Source organism: Aquarana catesbeiana, linkage group LG01 (genome assembly GCF_042186555.1).
Source record: "Aquarana catesbeiana isolate 2022-GZ linkage group LG01, ASM4218655v1, whole genome shotgun sequence".
Classification (NCBI taxonomy): Eukaryota; Metazoa; Chordata; class Amphibia; order Anura; family Ranidae; genus Aquarana; species Aquarana catesbeiana.
The window spans coordinates 867,952,650-867,973,721 of record NC_133324.1 but is presented as its reverse complement, the minus strand read 5'-3'; the positions used below and the strand labels follow the sequence as shown (position 1 = coordinate 867,973,721).

General features: G+C 41.1%; 1 protein-coding gene across 12 annotated transcripts in view; it reads right to left on the bottom strand.

The window, feature by feature from the left end:
- PROM1 (prominin 1) overlaps positions 1 to 21,072 on the bottom strand; it is a 340,751-nt gene that overhangs the window by 23,769 nt on the left and 295,910 nt on the right. For 7 of the 12 annotated variants that reach the window (XR_012237091.1, XR_012237095.1, XR_012237097.1 and 4 more), the window contains 5 exons: positions 19,362 to 19,430; positions 14,994 to 15,086; positions 13,192 to 13,307; positions 7,530 to 7,553; positions 7,055 to 7,123 (listed from right to left, as the gene is read on the bottom strand). Coding sequence is in view for 4 of the 12 variants with exons in the window: in XM_073609697.1 (XP_073465798.1) it covers positions 7,055 to 7,123; positions 7,530 to 7,553; positions 13,192 to 13,307; positions 14,994 to 15,086; positions 19,362 to 19,430 (371 nt within the window). In the remaining 8 variants the exon portion in view is untranslated. Of the gene's footprint in view, positions 1 to 7,054; positions 7,124 to 7,529; positions 7,554 to 7,620; positions 7,958 to 13,191; positions 13,308 to 14,993; positions 15,087 to 19,361; positions 19,431 to 21,072 lie in introns of those variants that run through there. The other 5 variants (XR_012237101.1, XM_073609716.1, XR_012237102.1 and 2 more) reach the window with 3 other exon arrangements.

Sequence of the window (21,072 nt, the reverse complement as noted above, 5' to 3'; positions counted from 1 at the left end):
ACACTACTGAGTGGAAAAAGGGTGCACTCGCACTGGGTACAGTTCAACTGAACAGTAACCAATTTTGACTGTTCCCCCTGCCCACATTTCGCTGGTCTGCACTCACACTGGGCTTTAAGTAAATAGGTACACTTAGATCATCAACTCTGCCAACCAGACCACAGTGAGCCCTGCTTCTGTGCTCAGTGATCTATGGAGAGTTCTGTGCTCAAGCACAGTTTGTGCTCACGCTGAAGCGACCAGTGAATGAGACTAGTACCTCTTCCAAGTGGTCACAGGCATGGTACACTTAAAGAGGAAGTAAACTCAGGACCTCAAATGCTCCTTTTTTTTTAAATCCTGTCTGCTACACCTTCCCATAACATTCTGCTTTACTCTTTGCCCCTTCAGATGTTTCTTACCGTTTTCCCAGGTGGTTGTAAAATCTTGCTTCCTTGTAGCAGCCAGCGACATCTCAGCTCCTGTCTTCCGAGGCCGCGGTGTAGACTACTTCCACCCTTCCTGTTATTCTCCGCTGTTATCTCGCACATGCTCAGTTATGTTGCAGCCAAGCCCTTTTCACTCGAGATTGCTATAGCAATTATCTCCTGCTTATCGAGGCACAGGCAGGTGGGCAAATATTTCAGCACTTGTTATCTGTGTTGGGGTTTTTTAACCCTGTAAAATGCAATTGATTATATAATGCAGCTGATCTTCTTGCTCTGGGATGCTTTGTAATGTGCTGATGTTTACACCCCCCTGTGACGTTGCAAGTCACATTGGGTGTTTCAGGAACTGAATTACGCTGTAATCTCGTGAGATCTCTGAACAGTGCCGCAGAGAGAAGATGCACATTTATGAATGGACTGACGGCACAATGAGCGTGCCGTTAGTGAGGTGGTAATATGCGCATGCGGCAGTGACGTCATGAAAACAAACCTGACAGATTACAAGCAAACTGAGCAGGTTAGGATCAATCCATAAAGAGCAATGTGTACAGAGCTTATTGATGATTACATCTGGGAAAACTTATCAAGGAGGGTTTACAACCACTTTAATCATCATCAGGCATGGTTAGAACACCCACACTACACTAATGAACTGAAATAAGGGGATAAACCCTGCCTGGGCATAGTTAAAACTACCAGTGTGAGTGCATCCTAAGTTGGCAGCTTCCTACTTGTCTTCGGAACTCCTACTATTCCTAAACTAGCCAGTAAGTCATTGACAAGTCTGTAACAAGTCTGTTGTGGAATTTACAGTTATAATTTTTTTTTTTACAGTATTTGAAATCCACCAGAGGGACACCCTTTATTAGGCTGCTTTCACACTGGGGTGGGGGGGGGACCCTGTGGCTCTGCCCTTAGCTGGCCGACCTGGCATCTAAACATGTGTGGTGCCGAATTCCCTTTGAGGGCTCCTCCCTTTTTGGCAACAAGCTGGATAATGCCAAAATCTGGGCCACCGGAGGTAAGTCGGGGGTTCCTCCCTCAGTCATTTAGAACCTTCACAGTCCCTTGTGTTTCTCGGAGCTTGCTTTGACACAGTGAGAGGCACCATCTCCTTACCTGAGGACAAGGTTGCGATATTTTGAGACAGGATTCGTCTGGCTCTCTCTTCTTCTCATCTCCACGCCCTCCAGTGTCTGAGGATCATAGACACCATGGTGGCCACAATACTGATGGTGAAGTGGACACAGTGGCGGATGCAGCCCTTCCAGAAAGGCTTTCTTCATCAGTGGTGGGGCAGCAAAGTCCAGCGTATTCACATTACTTCAGCCATGAAGAGTTCCCTCCCCTGGTGGCTCCAGCGGAAAAATCTATACAATGGTCACTCCATCCTTCCTATCACATGGGTCACGATAACAACAGATGCCAGAAACAGGGGCTGGGGCACTCATTGTCTAGCGGAGGTAAAGCAGGGCTCCTGGGATTTTCCTTCTCGAGGAATAGTGTCGAACATTCTAGAGCTACGGGCAGCGTTCCAGGCACTTCTGGCGTTTCGCAATTTGACAACAGGGGCCTCCGTATTACTCAGATTAGACAACATGACGGCAGTGGCCTACATAAGGAAACAAGGGGGTACTCGAAGCTTGTCCCTGCTACAAGAGGTGGAACCAATTATGACCTGGGCACAGAAGAACCTGGTTAACATATCGGCAGCATATGTACCCGGGATCCAGAATGTCCAGGCGGACTTCCTCTCTTGAGTCCATCTAGACAACGAGTGGTCTCTCCACAAAAAAGTGTTCAGATGGATCTTAACCTTGGGGATCTCCCCAGAAGTCGACCTCTTTGCCTTCCCATGCAACAAAAAACTGGTACTATTCAAGGCTCTGGGACCCTCAGGCCTACGGGGTAGATGCCCTGACGGAGCGATGGTGGTGCCTTTTCTCCGACCCCATTATCCTCCAGTTCCTGCAGAGACTCAGGACGGAAGAAGCGGAGGTGATAGCCATAATCCCTTACTGGCCCAACAGGCCTTGGTTTCCCTTCCTATCGCTTCTCAGTTTTCGGGAACCGGTTCCCCTGCCGCTCAGACCAGACCTGAAGAAGCACCAACCGAGTGTATGTAAGGATATGGGCTAAATTCACAAACCACATGTCTTCCAGAGCCAACCCATGTAGTGCCCCCACAGTCCAGGACATCCTAAGCTTCCTGCAGTCTGGCTTGGATATGGCCTTATCTGTCAGTTACCTCCATGTACAGGTGTCAATGATCTCAGCTTTCACTGGGGTGTCGTGGGCCAAACACACTCTTGTTCATCAATTCTTCAAGCGGGCAGTTAGGCTCAGGCCACGAAGGAAACCGAGGTTCCCAAAGTGGGATCTTCCACTGGTCCTCAAATTTTTCTCACAGCTCGACATATCACTCTTAATCAAAGAATTGCCCGCAAAACTACCTTTTTGGCAGCCATCACTTCAGCAAAGAGGCTCTCCAAGATCCAAGCCTTAGGGTCAAAAGAGCCCTTTCTAACCTTCATCCCAGACAGAGTGGTTCTAATCCCAATGCTGGGGGCAAACCCCAAGGTCACCCCAATTTTCCACGAGAATCAGGAAATCACGCTTCCCAGATTTAGATCAGCTGGAAGTCTGTAGTTGCATCCCCTCGATGTGGGAGTCACCTTGAGACAATACCTAGAGACCACGGCTCCCTTTCAACGGTCCGAGTGTCTTTTTGTCCTGTTCCACGGGAAGAACAAGGGGCTGTGGGCCTCCGTCAGATCCATTGCTGCTGATCGTTCAAGCTATTCAATGGGCCTATAAAGCGAAGGGATTGGCGCCTCCGGAGACGGTGTTAGCACATTCAACCAGAAGCATCTCAACTTCATGGGCAGCCTCACGTCACGTCGCTCCCAAAGTGATCTGCAGGGTGGCTTCCTGGTCATCAATCCACACATTTATATCTCATTACTGTGTTGAACCAGGTGCTCTGTCTTCTGTACTGTCGGTTGACGGTATTAAATTTTTGTTCAGCATTTGGCCCACCCGGGTGTGTAAGACGAGTTATTTCCCACATGTATGCGGCCATGGAGTCTGTCAGGAGAACGGAAAGCTCCCTATTAAATACCTACCATAATTTTCCTTTCCTAAAAGACTCCATGGCAGCAGGCATTCCCTCCCAATGGCTGGACTAGCAGACTAGTTATCGAACAATGTGAAAATATATATGATCTAAATATATAAACTCGCGCTGATGGTGTGGAAAAAAAAAGGGTAATAAAAAATGAATGAAGCTGCTATACACAAAGTGCTAGACATTTGGACATAGTGACGCCCTTTGGGAGGGCGAAGTGCATTGACGCGACGCACTTCCGGCACAACTGACCTCATTTCCGGTCTCGTGGAAAAAATGCCAACAGCGGTGTTTGCTGCATCCTTTCACCATTTCCATGCCTAATTTTAACTTATGTTTGTAAGTATATCCTTTTATGCGCAATAAATAATCTTTCTTAGCAAACTTCACTATTGGTCCCTCCTTTTTTCTTTTTGGGTACCTGTTTTGTATGGCTGAGTTTTAACGTTGAAGGATCATTTACCATACAATCTCATCAGTGAACCTGCCATCCTGTGACATCCTCTGGATATCGCTATAAGCCTGTATTGACTCCCAGCATGAAAAGCTGGGTGTCGTTGTGATCCAGTGAGTGGGGACACATGTGGAGGTGCATTGGTAAGCCTCTGCAATTTTTGCACACCAGATGTGAAGCATTCCCTACAACTTTGCACATTAGATGTGAAGCACCTTTTTAGTTTTATATGGACTGTATGTGTTTGTTTTCACTTATCATGGGTTTTTGTTTGTGAGTGCTGTATTTATATATATTTTCACTAGTTATCGAACACGGCCTCTGGCTCAGAGCAAAGATTTATGGGAGTGGAGTCCTATAGGGTAGTAGTAGAGGCGGGGCTAAACTCACACTTATGCTGCCATGGAGTCCACCAAGATAGGAAAATTACGGTAAGTATTTGATAGGGAATTTTCAGTTTTCTAGCAAGTTTGGCTTTTAATGTTATGTGTATCACATATTTGAAACTCAAAAGAAACACAAGTACACAAGTCTCAAAATAATTTTTAGAGGTGGTCAATGGTACAGGCCTCTTCTGCCATGTCTAAGCGATCAAAACAATTTACAGGCAGTGCAAAGAGCAACAATGTGCAGTAACCCAATCCAAATTCACTAGGGTAAATGTGTCAAACCAATGAGAGAAGATTGGTGACTGACTGGTAAGATGCTTCTGACATACACAGGCAATCAGGGTCATTGTAAATGATAAAAAACTGCATAGATTTTTAATCCTGATATTTAAGGGATGGTCCAGGAACCAGCAACAGGTCTAATACAATCTTGACTGCTACTATAGCCCTGTTCTAGGACCTGAGAAGTAACTTTTCTTCTCTGTTTTTTAAATTCCTGGTTGAGTTTCACTGTCTTCCTTCTACCTTCCCACTGCCTTCCTTCTGGATTAAGATAGCTTGCCTGGTAAGCAATATTCTTTAGTTATCCCCAGTGGCACCCCGTCCATTAGGGGCGCCCGGGCACCACCCCCTCTCTCCATGCTACCCCCCTATATGCAATGGATAGATTCATGCAACCCCTGGCCGCCGCAGCCACCCCCTATTCATGCGTCCGGTCCCTTTCAGGGCACCAGGCGCATGAATTATAGCGGCCAGGGTTTTGAAGCACCTGTTTAGAGCCAGAAGTTCTAATAGGCTTCAAAATAGGGTGGGCTTGGGTCGCAGAGAATGTGCCTCAATCCCACTCAGGTGTGTTACAACTCATCCTCAATCCAGCCAATCAGAAGCGGGTGTGAGACACGTTTTCCGATTGGCCACCGTGAAGGATGGAGGAAACGGAAGCCGCCGCCGTGATGACCCATGGAGAGCAGGAGAATGGGAAGTCAGCACCGCTGAGCAGGGGAAGCTGCCGGTGATGGGGTAAGTGCTACCGACCAGGGTGGGGGGATTTGTTGGCCTACTGTTTGCCACCCCCCAAAAAAAAATTCTGCTGGCCGCCACTAGTTATCCCTATATACACTATGTTATCAAAAGTATTATGACACCTGCCTTTACATGCACATGAACTTTAATGGCATCCCAGTCTTAGTTTGTGGGGTTTAATATTGAGATGGCCCACCCTTTGCAGCTATACCAGCTTCAACTCTTCTGGGAAGGCTATCCACAAGGTTTAGGAGTAGTCTATGGGAATGTTTGACCATTTTTCCAGAAGCGCATTTGTGAGGTCAGGCACTGATGTGTACGAGAAGGCCTGGCTCACAGTCTCCGCTCTAATTCATCCCAAAGGTGTTCTATCTGGTTGAGGTCAGGACTCTATGCAGGCCAGTCAAGTTCCTCCATCCTAAACTTGCTCATCCATGTCTTTGTGGACCTGATCCATAGCTGTGGCAGGACAAAGAATATATATGTGACAATTATAACCCAGAGGCTCCAAGAAGAGTTTTGTGAAATAGTGAGAAGAACGTTTTTGATCTTTTTGTAAATAGTACAGTATATTGGGGAACAAGACAATCCTGCCCATCTCTTATGTAAAGAATGGGGGTGGTAGCATAATTTTGCAGCGATGCTTTTTATAGACAGGAAACTGGTAATGAATGATGGTAGCCAAATACTGGGCATTTCTAAAGAAACACCTATTCCAGTCTGCAAGAGATCTGAGACTGGGGCAGAAGGCTACCTTCCAGCAAGTAAACACCACTAAATACACAGCCACAGATACACTTTTGTGGTTTAAAGCAAATAGCCAGAATATCTTAAAATGGCTCAATCCAAGTCCAATTTAGAATTTGTGTCAAGGTTTGAAAATTACTGTTCACCAATGGTCCACAACCAAACTAGAGCAATTGTATTAAGCAGAGTGGGTAACAATTGGACAACCCAAATGTACAAATCTGGTGGAGACTAAAAGCAAAAAAATTGCAGCTAAAAATAATTCTGTTAAGTATCTGATGGGGCGGGTAAAAAATAAGGCATCAAGAAAATGTTTTTTTTTTTAATTACTTTTTGTGTCACAAAAAAGCAAACACATTTGCACCTGAAATTGTTCACTATGTTGTAGAAATGAAATGGTAGCAATCCAAATTAAATCTATTTATATTTCAGATTGCACCTCCATAGTATGTGAAAAAGTTAATGGAGAGTGAACGCTGTATATGTTAACTGACTGCATGTGCAGTCAAGACTTTTCTGCTATTCATTTGTAAAAAAATTTGAAAGTAACATTTTCCACTTTAATATTATGAACTAAAATCCCTAATAGGTACATTTGAATTCCAGGATGTAATAAAAGTCCAAGGGGTTGGATACACACACACACACGCTTTACATTTTAGGTAGGACTGAAGCTTCCTGCAAAAATATCTTAAAAAAAGCCCAATATATTTCTTAAACAAAGCCATTCATGCAAGGATAAATTATATATATATATATTAATATTGTCTGTGTTTCCTATAAATTAGCTCATCATGCAAAATGAAATCAATAAATAAAACACAGCATGCCTTAATAACTTTCTGGTGAAATAGCATGCATTCATGCACTCTAACAGAAATTTTACCTTGTCATAATAGGGTTGCGTATACCATACAAATACTCATTATGATAACCATTATTACCATTTTCCATACTGTAACAAAACAATTGCATGAGAAAAATAAATATAGTAAATGTGACAATGTAAAAATGAAACGTAAAAAAACTAATGAGGAAAATTAAAATGTTAAAAAATATATGATATATTTTATGTTTACAACTATTGTGCTTCAGTTCAAAGATTAATGTGGGACATGCAATACACGTTTAAAAAAATGAAAATAAAAAGAATACCTTGGAATGAAAATTAATTATGAATCTATAATAATAGTGTGCACTCTGTCGGAAAAGTAACGCGTCTAATATTTTTACACTTACAAGCAAAGACCCACACATTAAAAATATTACAAAAGACAAATAGCCTCTCTGGCAAGGTTATAAAAAAATAAACTTTAAAAAAAAAAAAAAAAAAGACATGAAAATAGCAAAAAAAAGCTTACTTTTTCATGGGGACAGTTTCAACACTAAAAGATATAAAAACAGGGAAAAATTACTTAAAAATGATAGTAAGTAAAATATAAATTAGTAATTTATTGTTGTGTAGAAAAATGATGTTTGTGCTTTTTAGTGGGCTACATGGAACCCTTACTGATGAGATCATAATAAGATGATAAGTATTATTAATACGTTAGATGCCAGGGACATATTTAGAAAGAAAGCAGTGCATTACCATGGCACCATTAGTACCCAGGTTAACCTAATGTGTATGAACAGCCGGTTTTTGTGAACGGAAAGTTTAAGGAATATGGACGATGTAGAAAGGGAAAGATTCTCTGAGCGTGAAGAACAGAACACAAGCATGGGGCGGAAGCTCAATGGTAAAAACAGTTATCATAAAGTGAAATGCCAAGTCCCTGAAACAGACGTACTGTAGGCAAGAGAAGAAAAACTAGTTAGGATTGTGTGATGTTATCAACAGTTCTAGTTACAGCTTGACAGTGGAATATTGTGTACAACCTGATTAAAAAGTATGACCAAAAATGCTCTACAAACACCATGCTATCCGGATGTAGGACAGGACACTTGGCAATAGTGACAGCACTAACATAATGTTGGTTGATAGTTGGTTATAAGGTATGAGTAGGCTGGATGCTAAAGGTATGCTTTAAGTGGACCTAGCATCAGATACTATAGATTTTTCCATGTCAAGTGGAGCATGCTAACTAATGTAAAGTGTAACACTTCCAGATATTCATTTCTTCCCACACAGATCACAAAATTCCTCCTGACAATACTTTTTTTTTTTCTATAGAAGGACAATGCCATCTAGGATAAGGCATCATACAGAATATCTATCTACTTCCTGGTCTAAGATGCTGGCTCAGAGATGGGACAATCATATATATCTTAGTGCCTATACAGCTCTAAGTTGTATTCACCTTGTGACTTGCTACAAAGTTATTATTCTGCAGTCTGATCACTGGGGGGGAGATTTCTCATCTGACTAGCGGATCGGATTGGATGACTATGCGGTGTAAATGGACAGGGGGTCCGTTTACATCCAACTGCTCATAGTGGGCAGGGGACTGTGTCTGCTCTGCATAAGCGGAACGGGCACAAACAAGCCCTCCGCCTACTTAGTGGGGATCAGAGGACAGCTTCCCTACTGAACAGGTAGACTTCCGGTGGTGTCCGCCCCATGTGAAAGGGGCATAAGAAAATGCTTCCTCCTGCCTGCAGTAGACTGGTGACATCATCATGCTAATGAACAATAAAAGGTGGAGCTTTTCTTAGAAAAAAGTATTGTTGATGTATACTGTTCCATGTAAGGAGGTCATTTATGAAGACTTGTTAAAGCAAAACTAAACGCTCTCAATCAATATGAACTATTTTTAATCCTTTGCTGCTAGCATTAGTAAGTAGATAGGGGAGTATATTCTATATACTGGTTTTAACATCTGCTCTTACTCAAGAGGGCTAGCTAGAGATTCTAGGGACTTCAAAGTGATTTTTCAACAAAATAAAGCATTATTACATGGAAAGATGGGTGAGTTTGCTTTGAATATTAAAATCAAATGAAATGGCCTTTTCAGTTTGTAGTGCTCAGATACAGTGGAGTTCTGCTTTAAGTCACTATCACTAAAAAGGTCTAATTTAAGTCAAACCTGACCATTTGCATTTAAACGAATTTAAGAAACACAGCCTACCAACTGGATGCCTCTAATATCTTTCCTAGCATTTATATTCTATAATTGCAAGTACCAAGTAATAGAAATCAGTAAGCAACTGGAACACTGCAAATAGCTTTAGATATACACCAAGGGTTTAGAGCATGCATATCTATGTGTCTATTGTTGACTATCTTCTATACTAATACTGTCATTTATGTCTACACAGGTGTTTTCATCCTAGAACAGACAACCTACATTTAAAAGGTAACTCCTGCCAAAACTGCTGACAAGATATAGCTAAATTCAAAAAGTATTTGCAGTGTTAAAGCAGTCTTGACAAATTAAGTCTTGTCAAGCGATCTCTAAGCGGGGTCCTAGGCTTCATTTAGAAATGTTGCTGATAATTAGTGAGAATTGCTAGCCAGTGTGTGACGGCTTACTGACAGCTGATTAGTTGTCCCCAATTCCTGGTACACTCGATGAGAGTATTGGACTTTTTTTTTTTTTTGCATGCTAATCTCATATCAAAAATTAAGAGTTTACTAAAGTTACGAAAATTCTCGTATGACAGAATAAAAATTTGGAAGTGATGTCATGTGTTGTAGTGTATTTGTATTGTATTTTCGGACAACAATTGTAATGATTAAACACAAATCGTACAATCTGGTATTGTACGAGAAAAATTTTCGTGCTTGATGGATTGGATTATATCGGATGAACTGTCATGATCGGCTCTTGAAGGCTGTGTACTAACGATCAGATTATCATACGATTGCTTCAAAAGCTATATTTTTTTCTCTGATTTTCTGATTGTGTGTACGGGCCTTTAGTGCCAGATCTGAAAAATGTTTTCCTTAGTTTTAAACTAGTAGTAAAGTATTGTAACCTGTTAGCTATCAATTAATAGAGAAGGTATTGAGTTTATGTGATAACCTATATTAGGCAACTTAGGTTATTAAAGATGCATCTTCCAGATTAACTTAGACCCCTTCGTCAGGCTTTATACAATACATTTTTTAAGGAAATGTTACAACAGATTAAGGTGCTATGCTTTGTGAGTGAGTGTTATAACTATAGTAGAAAGACTGCTTTCAAATTTTGGGTCACTTAGGGTTCTTTCACACCAGGTGCCTTGGGACTGTGCTGTCCCAATGCAAGACAAGGCAAAAAAGGCAGGTTTCCCATGAGGCAAGTTCACACCATACCAGCAAGCATGTAGTACTTTTTTAGCTTAGTGTAATGTGACGCAATCCACCCCATTGCATCACACTGCACCCAATAGAACTGAATGAAATGTTGTTTATGACATTTCAATACAGTCCTAATAAAAAACTTGACTGAAACAAACTGGCAAGTTTGTTTCAGGGATTTGTTAACACCAGCAGCTATGCTGCATGCATGGCTGCTGGTGTGTATAGAGAGGACTGCTGGTTTCCTCTCTATACACACCAGCAGCCATGCATGCAGTACGGCTGCTGGTGTAAACAAATTCCTAAAACAAACTTGCCAGCTATTTGTCTAGGAGCAGACAAAGTAAGTTTGCTTGCTCTTACCTATTATCAAGAAGAGCCTGTACTGTTTACACAGATTATTTGAAGGGCTCAATACACCCCCCATTCCTTTGTTCAACAAGTGTGCCCCCTAGTGGCACTAAGGTTCTCTATTTAGTAAAGAGTTGGCTCCTGGGGGTGAGGCTTAGTGAAGTCCTTAGTAATAAAATGAAAACTGGACCAGAGGCAAGCCAAAAGTAGGTATACAGTACGGTACTGATTGGATCGTGGCATTGTATTTCATTTTCATGTATTTATTATTTCTTTTACTTTTCAGATATGGAGAATGATGGCAGGGCTGGATCAGGCTACATGGTAGCAATGAATGGCTGTCACATTTACCCAACTTTACATTTATTGGACTTCTTTTATGGGGTGTAGTAAAGGATATATTTTTTTTAAAAGGAAGCCCCACACAGTGGATGAAATGAAGGAGTTCCTGTCACAAGCTTTTATGGGCATCAATGCTAGATGGCATTTTCATGTTATTGTGTATCACAGTGTGGGGGATAGAATCAAGGAATGTTGCAACATTGACAGAGGACATTTCGATCACCTAATGCCGGCCATACACGGTTCGAATTTCGAAAAAATTTCTTTCGAAAACCGTATCTAAGAATTTTCGTACAAATTTCGCACCATTAGTGGGCTGCAGCAACGGTCGATTTTCGTTCGGCAATCAAATTTGAGGAATCGGACATGTTGGAAATTTTTAGTAAAACGAATGATTTTCTAATCAATGATGGGAGAATCATGCGAGAAATGAAATAAGAAAAGAACATTTACGGAGAGAAAAATAGATTCCCGGCCATGAAAATTCTTTTCTGTAGCAATATGAGGTGAAATTGAAGGCTTGGTCAGCCGAATTTCGAAAATCAATGGTGGCATCATTGGATCACAAAAAAACCGAACTTTCTGATTTTGAAAAGAAAACTTGTTCGAAATTCGACCATGTATGGCCTGCTTAAGAAACTAAACAGTGCCACAGTGTTGGGGACAAGTTTTAGGGATGTTGCATCCAAGAGACTAAACATGACCCGGATCAGCAATATATACCGACTTTTGACCTTATCATTCTCAATATCAGTAAAATAGAAAAAAAAATGGCAATGAAATATAAAATAAAAATAAAAATGATGTTTTCAGTAATGTATACCTACTTTTGGCCCACCCTGTATAAAAATTTTAGAATTTGTACATTAAAATGATAAATGAGCACTATGGTGCAAAAATTATGAACTCTGCTAACTGTATGTGGTTCGTACTTATAATGATAGTATTAATAATATTAATTCCTTTGTTTATTTCACATGCCTTTTTTTAATATTTTCCTCCACATTTATATGCAGGCCAAGTTATCCAGCAAAAGTGTCACCTATAAGGGTTGGGACAAACAACATGGCTACTGTCATAATCAAAAAATAATAGAACTATGATACAGAAGGAAAAGATGAAGGGATGGATTTACTAGAGGCAAATAGATGGTGCACTTTGCAAGTGCAGTTGCTCCAGAGTTTGGCAAATGAGGTGAAGTTTCACTCTGTAAAGAATACCTAATCAAAGAAAAAATTTAAAAAACGCATTTTTGCTTGCACATGTTTGGATGATAGAAGTCAGCAGAGCTTTACCTCACTTACTAAGCTCTGGAGCAACTGCATTTGCAAAGTGCACAGTCTATTTACCTTTAGTAAATGAACCCCAATAACTACTGAGTTAATGCTAGTGATAGACTGCACCATATATGTCACTTTTTTTTTGCCCATAGTTTACCCATTTATGGTTCACTTTAATTTTTTATTCACTTTAATAACTTTTAATTTACAGTTTTCCTTTTCCTGTAGAATCCTACCCTGAACCAGCCACAACTTGCTTTGATGAGTACTATATCTACTTTGTGTCCTCTTATATTCAAGATCAATGCACAAAAGAGAGCTGATAACTTTGGTACTTTCCAAGGTTACCATGAAATATCACACCATCTGCTCGGGGAGAATATGTTATACACAGATCATGCCTAATTGAATGTCTGTAACATCAGACCATCATATTTGTTCTAACCTGTGTTCTTCTGAAGGGTGCTTGAAACCTATTCAGACTTCAAAGTCTCACATCAGATGTAGGCTTAAAGAGTGTAGAGAACATGATCAAAGGAATCTTTTTAATAATACCAGTTTTTTGTTAAGTGCATTTTTGCGGTGTGAATTTTAATTTCTTATGTGTGTTTTAAGCTCCACATAGATTGAGGTCAGCTCTTTTATCTGTGTACTCCAACTGCTGCACATGCACAACTCATAGTGGGACACATATAGACATTAAGAGATGGCAAAGCGATGTGACATTCCCTTATTGTTTTTCTTTAGGAAAACTATGGGAAAATGTATAGACTGTATAGACCAACATATTAAAGAATGTTACATAAATGCTTATGCATTTGTACTTACTCATCATAAACATCTTCCGTGTCCATTCTGCGATAGAACTTTGATAACTTGACAGCAAAAATGATGGCAGGAATTAAGAATATTGTAGATCCTCCCAAACCAAACCAGAATGAGTTCTGTAGAGACATGATATATATCTTATTTTTAGAAAGGAGATTAACACTTTAACATTAAAACAATGTCTTATTTAATAAAATAGACCTCCACCCCAAAATAAAAGTTATCCTCATCTTGTAACCAAATCATAATGTTTGATTTTTTTTTTTCAGGGAGCGAATACCTTTTTGGTTGTGCCCACTCCCAGTTGCTTGTTCTCGCTTAGGCAAGGATGACCCCAGCCAGCCCACAGCCTCCTGGGATAACAACACAAATCAGGAGGCCAGGGACCAGTCTCAGTGCAGTCCGCTGTTTCTCATATGAACAGTAGGAGGTCATCAGGAAATGATAGCCAAGATGGCGGCACATGAAGATGAGAAGCCCTGAGAAAAATGCGCTGCATGGAAGACTGCTCAGGACTGCATGGGCTGGTTAATATGTGTTTCTTAAAAGTCAGCAGCTACAGTACTTGTAGCTGCTGACTTTTAATTTCCCCATACCATGGTGATGTTCTTCTTTAAAGTGGAACTTTAGCCAGAGAATTAAGTCCTGCTAGATCACTTCAGGTAGGCCCTATTTGTGGGTATAAAAAATTTAAAATAAGTGCTTATACTGTTTAAAATCCAGTAATTCACCATGCTCTGCACATGCTCAGTTGCTCTCCATTTTTGGCTTTGTTCTGCTGACAACTTAAATATTTAATGCTGCTCAGGGGCTCTGGGCCTCAGCAAAATGGCAGCCTCCGGCAAGAAGAAACAGGAACATTGCCAGAAAAAATTTACAGCACACACTCATTTTGGCAGCAAAATTATTAATTTGGAATGTATGTTCCTTTCTAAAGAACATTATTTTTATCAAGTTGTTATGGGTAAAGTTCTACCCATAACACAGAATATATTCTGATAAGATTTTAATATGTGCCAATCACAACATTAAAGTGGAATTCTAGATTCCCTCCTAACACCTATGCTAACTAACTTGTGTAAGAAAGATGTACATACTTACCTATTTTCAGGCTGCTCCAGTCCAGTCATGTGATCTCCCATGTGTCAGCCAGCGGCAGCTGCAGGGGAGAGAAGAGAGCGCTCTGACAGTGGCTAGTAAAGTTTGGAGGGCTGTCATCACCCATAGGCCTCAATGGTCCATACATTGCTTGCCCTGTAGACATCTTTTTTTACACAGGTTAGTTAGCATAGGTGTTAGGAGGGGGGAGGGGACAGTTTTAAGGCTAGTTAGGTGTAAGCTGGAATTCTATTTTAAATTCAACTCCAGCTTTTGATAGCGTAGGGAAGGATTTGAAACCCCTATCAGGTTACAGTCCGGGACCAAACGTAAGGGAGAATCTCTTCAATGGAGTGACTAGCAGCAATGAAAACACTTTTTTATTTTTACCAGTGTGGGAAAGCGTTAAAAAGTCATGTTTTTATAACTTTCACAGGGGAAAATTTCCCTTTACTTCCTGTCCTGTTTGGACCCTGTGTTGCAGGTTTACCTAGAACAGGAAGTGAAAGAAAATATTCCTAGCTGCAATAAAAAAAAAGCAGCGTTTCCAAACCTTTCCCACTCTAACCAAAGCTATAGAAAGCTGAGAAAGAGAGAAAGAGAAAGAAAGGGAGAAAAAGAAAGCGAGTGCACGAGAGAAAGATCATAGAGAAAAAAGTGTCAATGATGAAGACCTGAATACGTTTTATGAAAAAATAACCTACCACTGAATTGATAATGTAGCTGCATAAAAATACATCTACAGCAGTGTCTATAGCATTTGCTATCGGTTTACATCCAGCAACATCCAAGGCTATCTGAAAAAAAAAAAAAATAGATCAAACAGATTAGGATAAGTGGATCGGGATAATGACAGAGGATATCAAAACGTGTCTTGTAATTATAAAGTATTTGTGTAACGCGTATCCTACATACTATTTACAATGTATTGCATGCCACTGTTGTCTTTAATTTGATCTTTAACAAAATTGCAGTAAGTCTGGATGAATGATGTGTTATGGGAAACACAGAATAGGATTACACAGCAGGGATAGAAATGAACACTCAATTCAAAAGTTTGTGGAATCCCAGTTTCTATCATGTTATTTCAGAAAATCAGAAAATAGTTTTCTGCTCTGGGCTCTGCAGGCTGCATGTTTGATTGTTTCCCCCATTTTATGGAGATATCCAGAACATAGTGAGATATCCAGAAGACAGTGGGTGGAATAGTCAAAGCCTGAATATTTATACAGCTCTGGCCAATCCCTGGGGAGGTGTGTCCAGATGGTGGTTGGGGAGTGTATAAATAGTTTGGGGCTCTAGAGCAGGGGTTTTTTTTCCAGGAGGAGAGGTTCCCAGTCAAGAAGGTTGCAAGCCCTTCCTGGCCGTTCTGTTCAAGATTCTGCCTAGCTCATCTAGGTCCCAGCTGCGCCAAGATATTTGGGAGCCAAAAGAGGGGTGCCTCTGAGGAACTTATCTGGCAGCTCAACAGAGAAGTTTGCCTGCTTGAACCAGAGGGAGACACTCAAGTCCTGGGAACACTACGAGTACCGACCCAAAGCCTAGTACAATGAAATTAAAGTTTTGAAACCAGTTCTAGGGACAGCAAATCACATCCACATCCTATTAGACTGAATACACACATTTGGAATGAATTAACTTTCCCATATAGAACCAGGACTTTAAAGGATGTGATGCCGTCACTGAGGTGAGCACAAAAACAATGTATATGTTTAAAATATCATATTTATTGTACAAGTTATACATAAAAACATTTGCATAAAAGAGTGCATCTCAATATGTAAACAGCTATATCATATTTTCAATATTGATACTTGTTCAAAGCAATAGCTTAGAGAATACTTGAGCATAGAGTCATCCAACGCGTTTCACAGATGTATTTCTGCTTCTTCAGGGAAACTCAAATATGCATCAATAGGAAAAATTCCTTCAAAATATATGTGGCCACCAATGACTCAGGGAGCCAAGCCAATACCCAATATTTAGTCAGTGGTGTCAGATCCACTGACCAAGTCTGGCAGACATTGGATCGCACCTAAGGCAGAATGAGGCGGGTTTCATATGTAGATCTTACTCATGTCTTGTATCATTGTCTCATCGCTGGAACAGCTGCTCAATACACATGAGCTGAACATTGGGCGGCATCGGCCGGTCTCTATTGAACTGGCTGATGCCGTCCAACATTCGGCTCATGTGTACTGTCGGTCTGACAGAAGCCAGCTGTTCGGCTGGCTTCAGTCGAAGGGTCACAACTGAAAAGGGTTTCCTATCGGCTCCAGATAAGTGCTTTGAGCCAATGGCTAAGAGCGCTGACCTGAGCGTTCTGATGTGAGGGGGCTGCCCCCCTGTCAGAACACAATAGAACAGCAGGAGAAATCGCTGTACTAACATTGGATAGTTAGTAAAGCGGCTCCAACTGAGTTGCAAGGTTTATTTTCGTTCAGTCCTGCTGTTTTAGCGAGCACTTTCTAATAGAGGACTTCCCTTCACTTTAAAGACACTTCCTGCAGTACATCTAAAAGAGGAAAAGAAGGGAAATCTCCCCAATGGGATCTGAAAGGAAAAACCTGACAAAGATTTCAGCAATCCCTAGTTCATGACAAAATGTTTGGGCTTTAAATATAAAAAGTGTACCTAGCATCAGATATATTTTTTTGTTAAAGTGGAACTAAACTGTTGAATGAATTGCTTCCCCTTGCCGCTGGTGTCTTCCAGGTATTTAGGACCTGGCAGAGACCGGTGGCACTTAGGCGCACATGTTGGGGGATTTCTGCATGTGCACACAATGCTGCCAGTTTTTGGGAAATTGCCACTATCCTGCCTGGCGGCGCTTGTGCCCAAGCTATAAGCCGCACAGTACCAGCTTAGTAACACAGTGGGGTTGATTTACTAAAACTGGAGAGTGAAAAATCTGGTATAGCTGTACATGGTAGCCAATCAGCTTCTAACTTCAGCTTGTCCAGTTAAGCTTTGACATAAAGAGCTCCACCAGATTTTGCACTCTCCAGTTTTAGTAAATCAACCCCACTGCCTCCTGGGATAGCTGTGATGTAGCTCTTCTAGGAGGTAGCAGAGCTCAGTCTAGGCTGGAAACCCAGAAGTGCTGCTTTGCAGCATAACAAAAAAAAACAGCGAAAAATTAAATAAAAATGATACGCTTTTTTCTGTAAGATGGAAGGGGAGGAATAAAAATTAAAAAGTTGTTAGAATGAGTTTAGTTCCTCTTTAAGTGTATGCATGCTAAGTTATTTGGGATTGTAAAACTCATAGGTATGTATTACCTCTTATAGTAAACACAATGCACCCTAGTGACAATGCCATTATCTGTTTTAGTTATCAGAAGGACAGTGCCATCTTTGTTCATACATTATCCAGAGTCAGCATTCACTTCTGAACCGGGATGCTAGCTCAGAGATGACACAGGCATGTACATCCTGGTGCTTCTGTAGTTCTTGGCAGTGTTCACCAACGTCTGACACAGATCAGCTCCTGGCACTTTACCTTGGTGACTTACTATAGAGTTACAAAATTCTAGTGTTATCGCTGTAGGAAAAAATGATCGAGGAAATGTTTTCCCTTGCCTGCAACAGACTGACGTCATCTCAGCTTAGCAAATCAACTGACTAGAGAACATATTTTATTAATAAAGTTACAGCTATTTTAACCATTTTCCGACTGCCCACCGCAGGGCGGCTGCTCTGTGCCAGATCATGTACATAGAACTAAATTGACCTAAGCTAACTAGCAATCTATCTAGGAGGGCGCTATATGTCATAAATGTATTCATGCAGCCATGGATAGTAGACTACTTTAAGAAGCTAGCAGGTGATCAGTTTTGAATGGATCACCTTTTTTTATATGTTTTAAAATAAAATTAGTATCAGCACCGGAAAATGCCTTTAAGTGTTCTGCTTCTTAAAAGAGAAGTTCACCTCTTAAAAAATAAAAGCACATTTTTTTGGAGGTAAAAAAATGTAAATTTACTATTTATTTATTTTTTAGGAGCCTAGAAAGCATTGCACCAGTGATCAGCAGATTGCTGATGTCATGCAGGTCTCCTGCAGACTGTCAGTGTAAGCTGTCTGCCAGGCAGTTTTACACTGACAGGAAGAATCAATGAACTACCACAGTGCTTAAAATAGAAGTTTGGCTTTTTTTTTTTTTTTTTACAAAATCATACTTAGCTAGGTGGATGCAGCGTCGGTCCGCTTCTAAGGGTGAGAGCTGAGCAATCAAACACAGCTGATCGCTTGGTTCTCAGTGCTCCGTGAAGCAGAGAGAGGGTGACTGCCAGTCACTGCTGTCTGCTCTGCCCCCTCCTCGCTCACTGGAGCGCTGGGCTGTGGAGGGGGTGGGAGCGACCGGCTCAGGCTTTCAGCAGTTCTCTGAGAGACTGAGCCAGGTGCCGGTCCAGGCATCTGGGTGGATTCTGACCATATGGTCGCGATCTTTCTCCAGCCTGGACTGGTTCTGTGACGTCAGCTGCAAACGGGTCACAGGAGTGCAGAATGAACTGAACTCTTGTGATCCACTTGAGAAGTACAGCCAAACAAGTTTTGGCTGTACTTCGCCTTCAACAGCGCTGTGGTAGTTCATTGAGAACTACAAGCCAACAGCTGCTGGTAGTTGTAGTCCATTCATTCACAGAACACTGTCAATGAATGACGTGGCTGGGCAGGCAGAGCGCTGAACAGCTGCATTTTCTTTAGATTGGTGGGGGGGAGAAGATTTCCTGCTCGCCGCCTAAACGAGGAATTGGGGATTGCGGGGGCCAGTACATTTGTAACATGTTACACTCTGAATATAGGACTAACATGAAACATGTTACAAAAGGTGAACTTATCCTTTAAACACAACTGACCCTTCACTTTGATGAATAATACAATAATCAATAGTAATGTGCCCGGAGTGGCAGGTGACAGCACTCAGTGAAAGGAATGGTTTGCAGCGACTCTAAATAGATCAGATGGGTTTCTGCTTTATGTCTAGTTTTTCACTTACATACAATTCATACATTGTAAATGAACTATACATTATTAATATCAACATGCAAGAACATGACAAATACTTACAGAATCTTTCACCCACTGCACATACTGCACAAAATAGCTGATGACTGTGTCCATAAATTTTTTAGATTCCTAGGAGAAATAAAAATAATTCCAAAATAACGCGGCAATGATAACCTTTTTTTTTGTCTGTATAAAGTTATTGTATGTTAGGCACTATCAGTAAGCTGACCATATGCCTTTCATATGCCATCTCTATTCATTCTCCTTTAGATATATCAAAGCCCTGTAGTCGTTACCTAGGCAATCCACTTGATTTGTATCTTAACAGGAAAACTCTCCTAGGTTAGTAGAGCTAAAGACGATTGTCTAAACAGATTGCAAAGTGTATGGCCAGTAAGGCTGCTAAGGCTTTACTACATCAGACAAAAAAAGATTATAGTACCTCACCCTTGGCCTAGGCTTGTTTAGTATAAAGCAGGCCATAGACTGATTAAAATTTGGCCGGTTCAGCAAGAACTGGAAGAATTGTCAGTCAGTGTGTGGCCTCCCCTGCTTGACAGAAGTCAATAGTTTGATCAACTTCGGTCGAAGAGACATGCTGAATGTCAGCATGGGTCCTGCTGTCAGAATACAATGGGGTGTAAGTGGAGAATAACCTGGAGGGTGCAAACTTTGTGCAGCTGTAAATGATTGCTGTGACAGATCAAGCTGGGAAAGGGGACTAGGGGCAAGCCTCCTACCCACTGACTATGGGCCCTGGATTTTAAGAGACACTACTCTTTTGGGAGGTGTGTGCCTGGGGGACCCTTAGAGTGGTCTTGCTTTAGATTCAAGTCCATGTTTCCCCTGAAACACACAGACTCTGGGAACTGGAGGACCCATATACATATTTGGGGTTTCAAGGCCTAAACCAGCAATGGCTGCTTCAGACTGAGACACAGAGAAATGTTAATATAATCAGCTCAAGCAACCGGGTCCTGGGGGGGTTTCCTGCTATAGTCTGTTTATTAAAATGTTGTGTGTTTATTAAGTGTGTCTCTACCATTGTGTGCCTCCTAGGTGTGCAATTAATTGAGACACCTATTATTTCTGTATGTCTGCTAGTATTGTGTCCACTTCACCTGTAACCAATTGACTGTGGGTTCTTATAGGTTTGTTGATTAACTTATTGTTTAATTAGATAACTGTTTAATTAAGATCACTGTTAGGTATTAGCTGTTAATTGGACTGGTGTTTGAAGTTTGCATTGTCATGCTAATATCCTCAAGAGGGGAATGTCCTCCTGTGGGGTATAAAGTATGTGTCTGGGTTTTAATAAACAATCATTCCTTTGGTTCTTATCCCAACATCTTGTCTGTGTATGATGCTTGGGGTAAACGGGCTGGTATTAACTCTCGGTCTGCTGGAACAGTTTGGTGGGCCAGAGGAACTGTTTGGGTGGATGCACATAATCAGGGTGCCAAGCGGTTCCATCACAGTAGCCAATCAGCTTCTAACTTCAGTTTGTTCAATTAAGCATTGACAAAAAACCTGGTTAATATGCAGAGCTGCATGAGGTTTTGCACTCTCCAGTCTTTGTAAACCAACCCCAATGTTCTGGCTCCATCTACGTCATCTGTGTGTATGGAGGAATCGGTTGGCCTGCTGGCTGAATGAAAACTACCCTTCTATGGCCAGTTTAAGTGAGATGGAAGGATTTTACATAGTGACATCATGCAGAATTCTTCAAAATGGGCTCTAAGGAACTCCAATTTACTAATGCTTTAGTTAT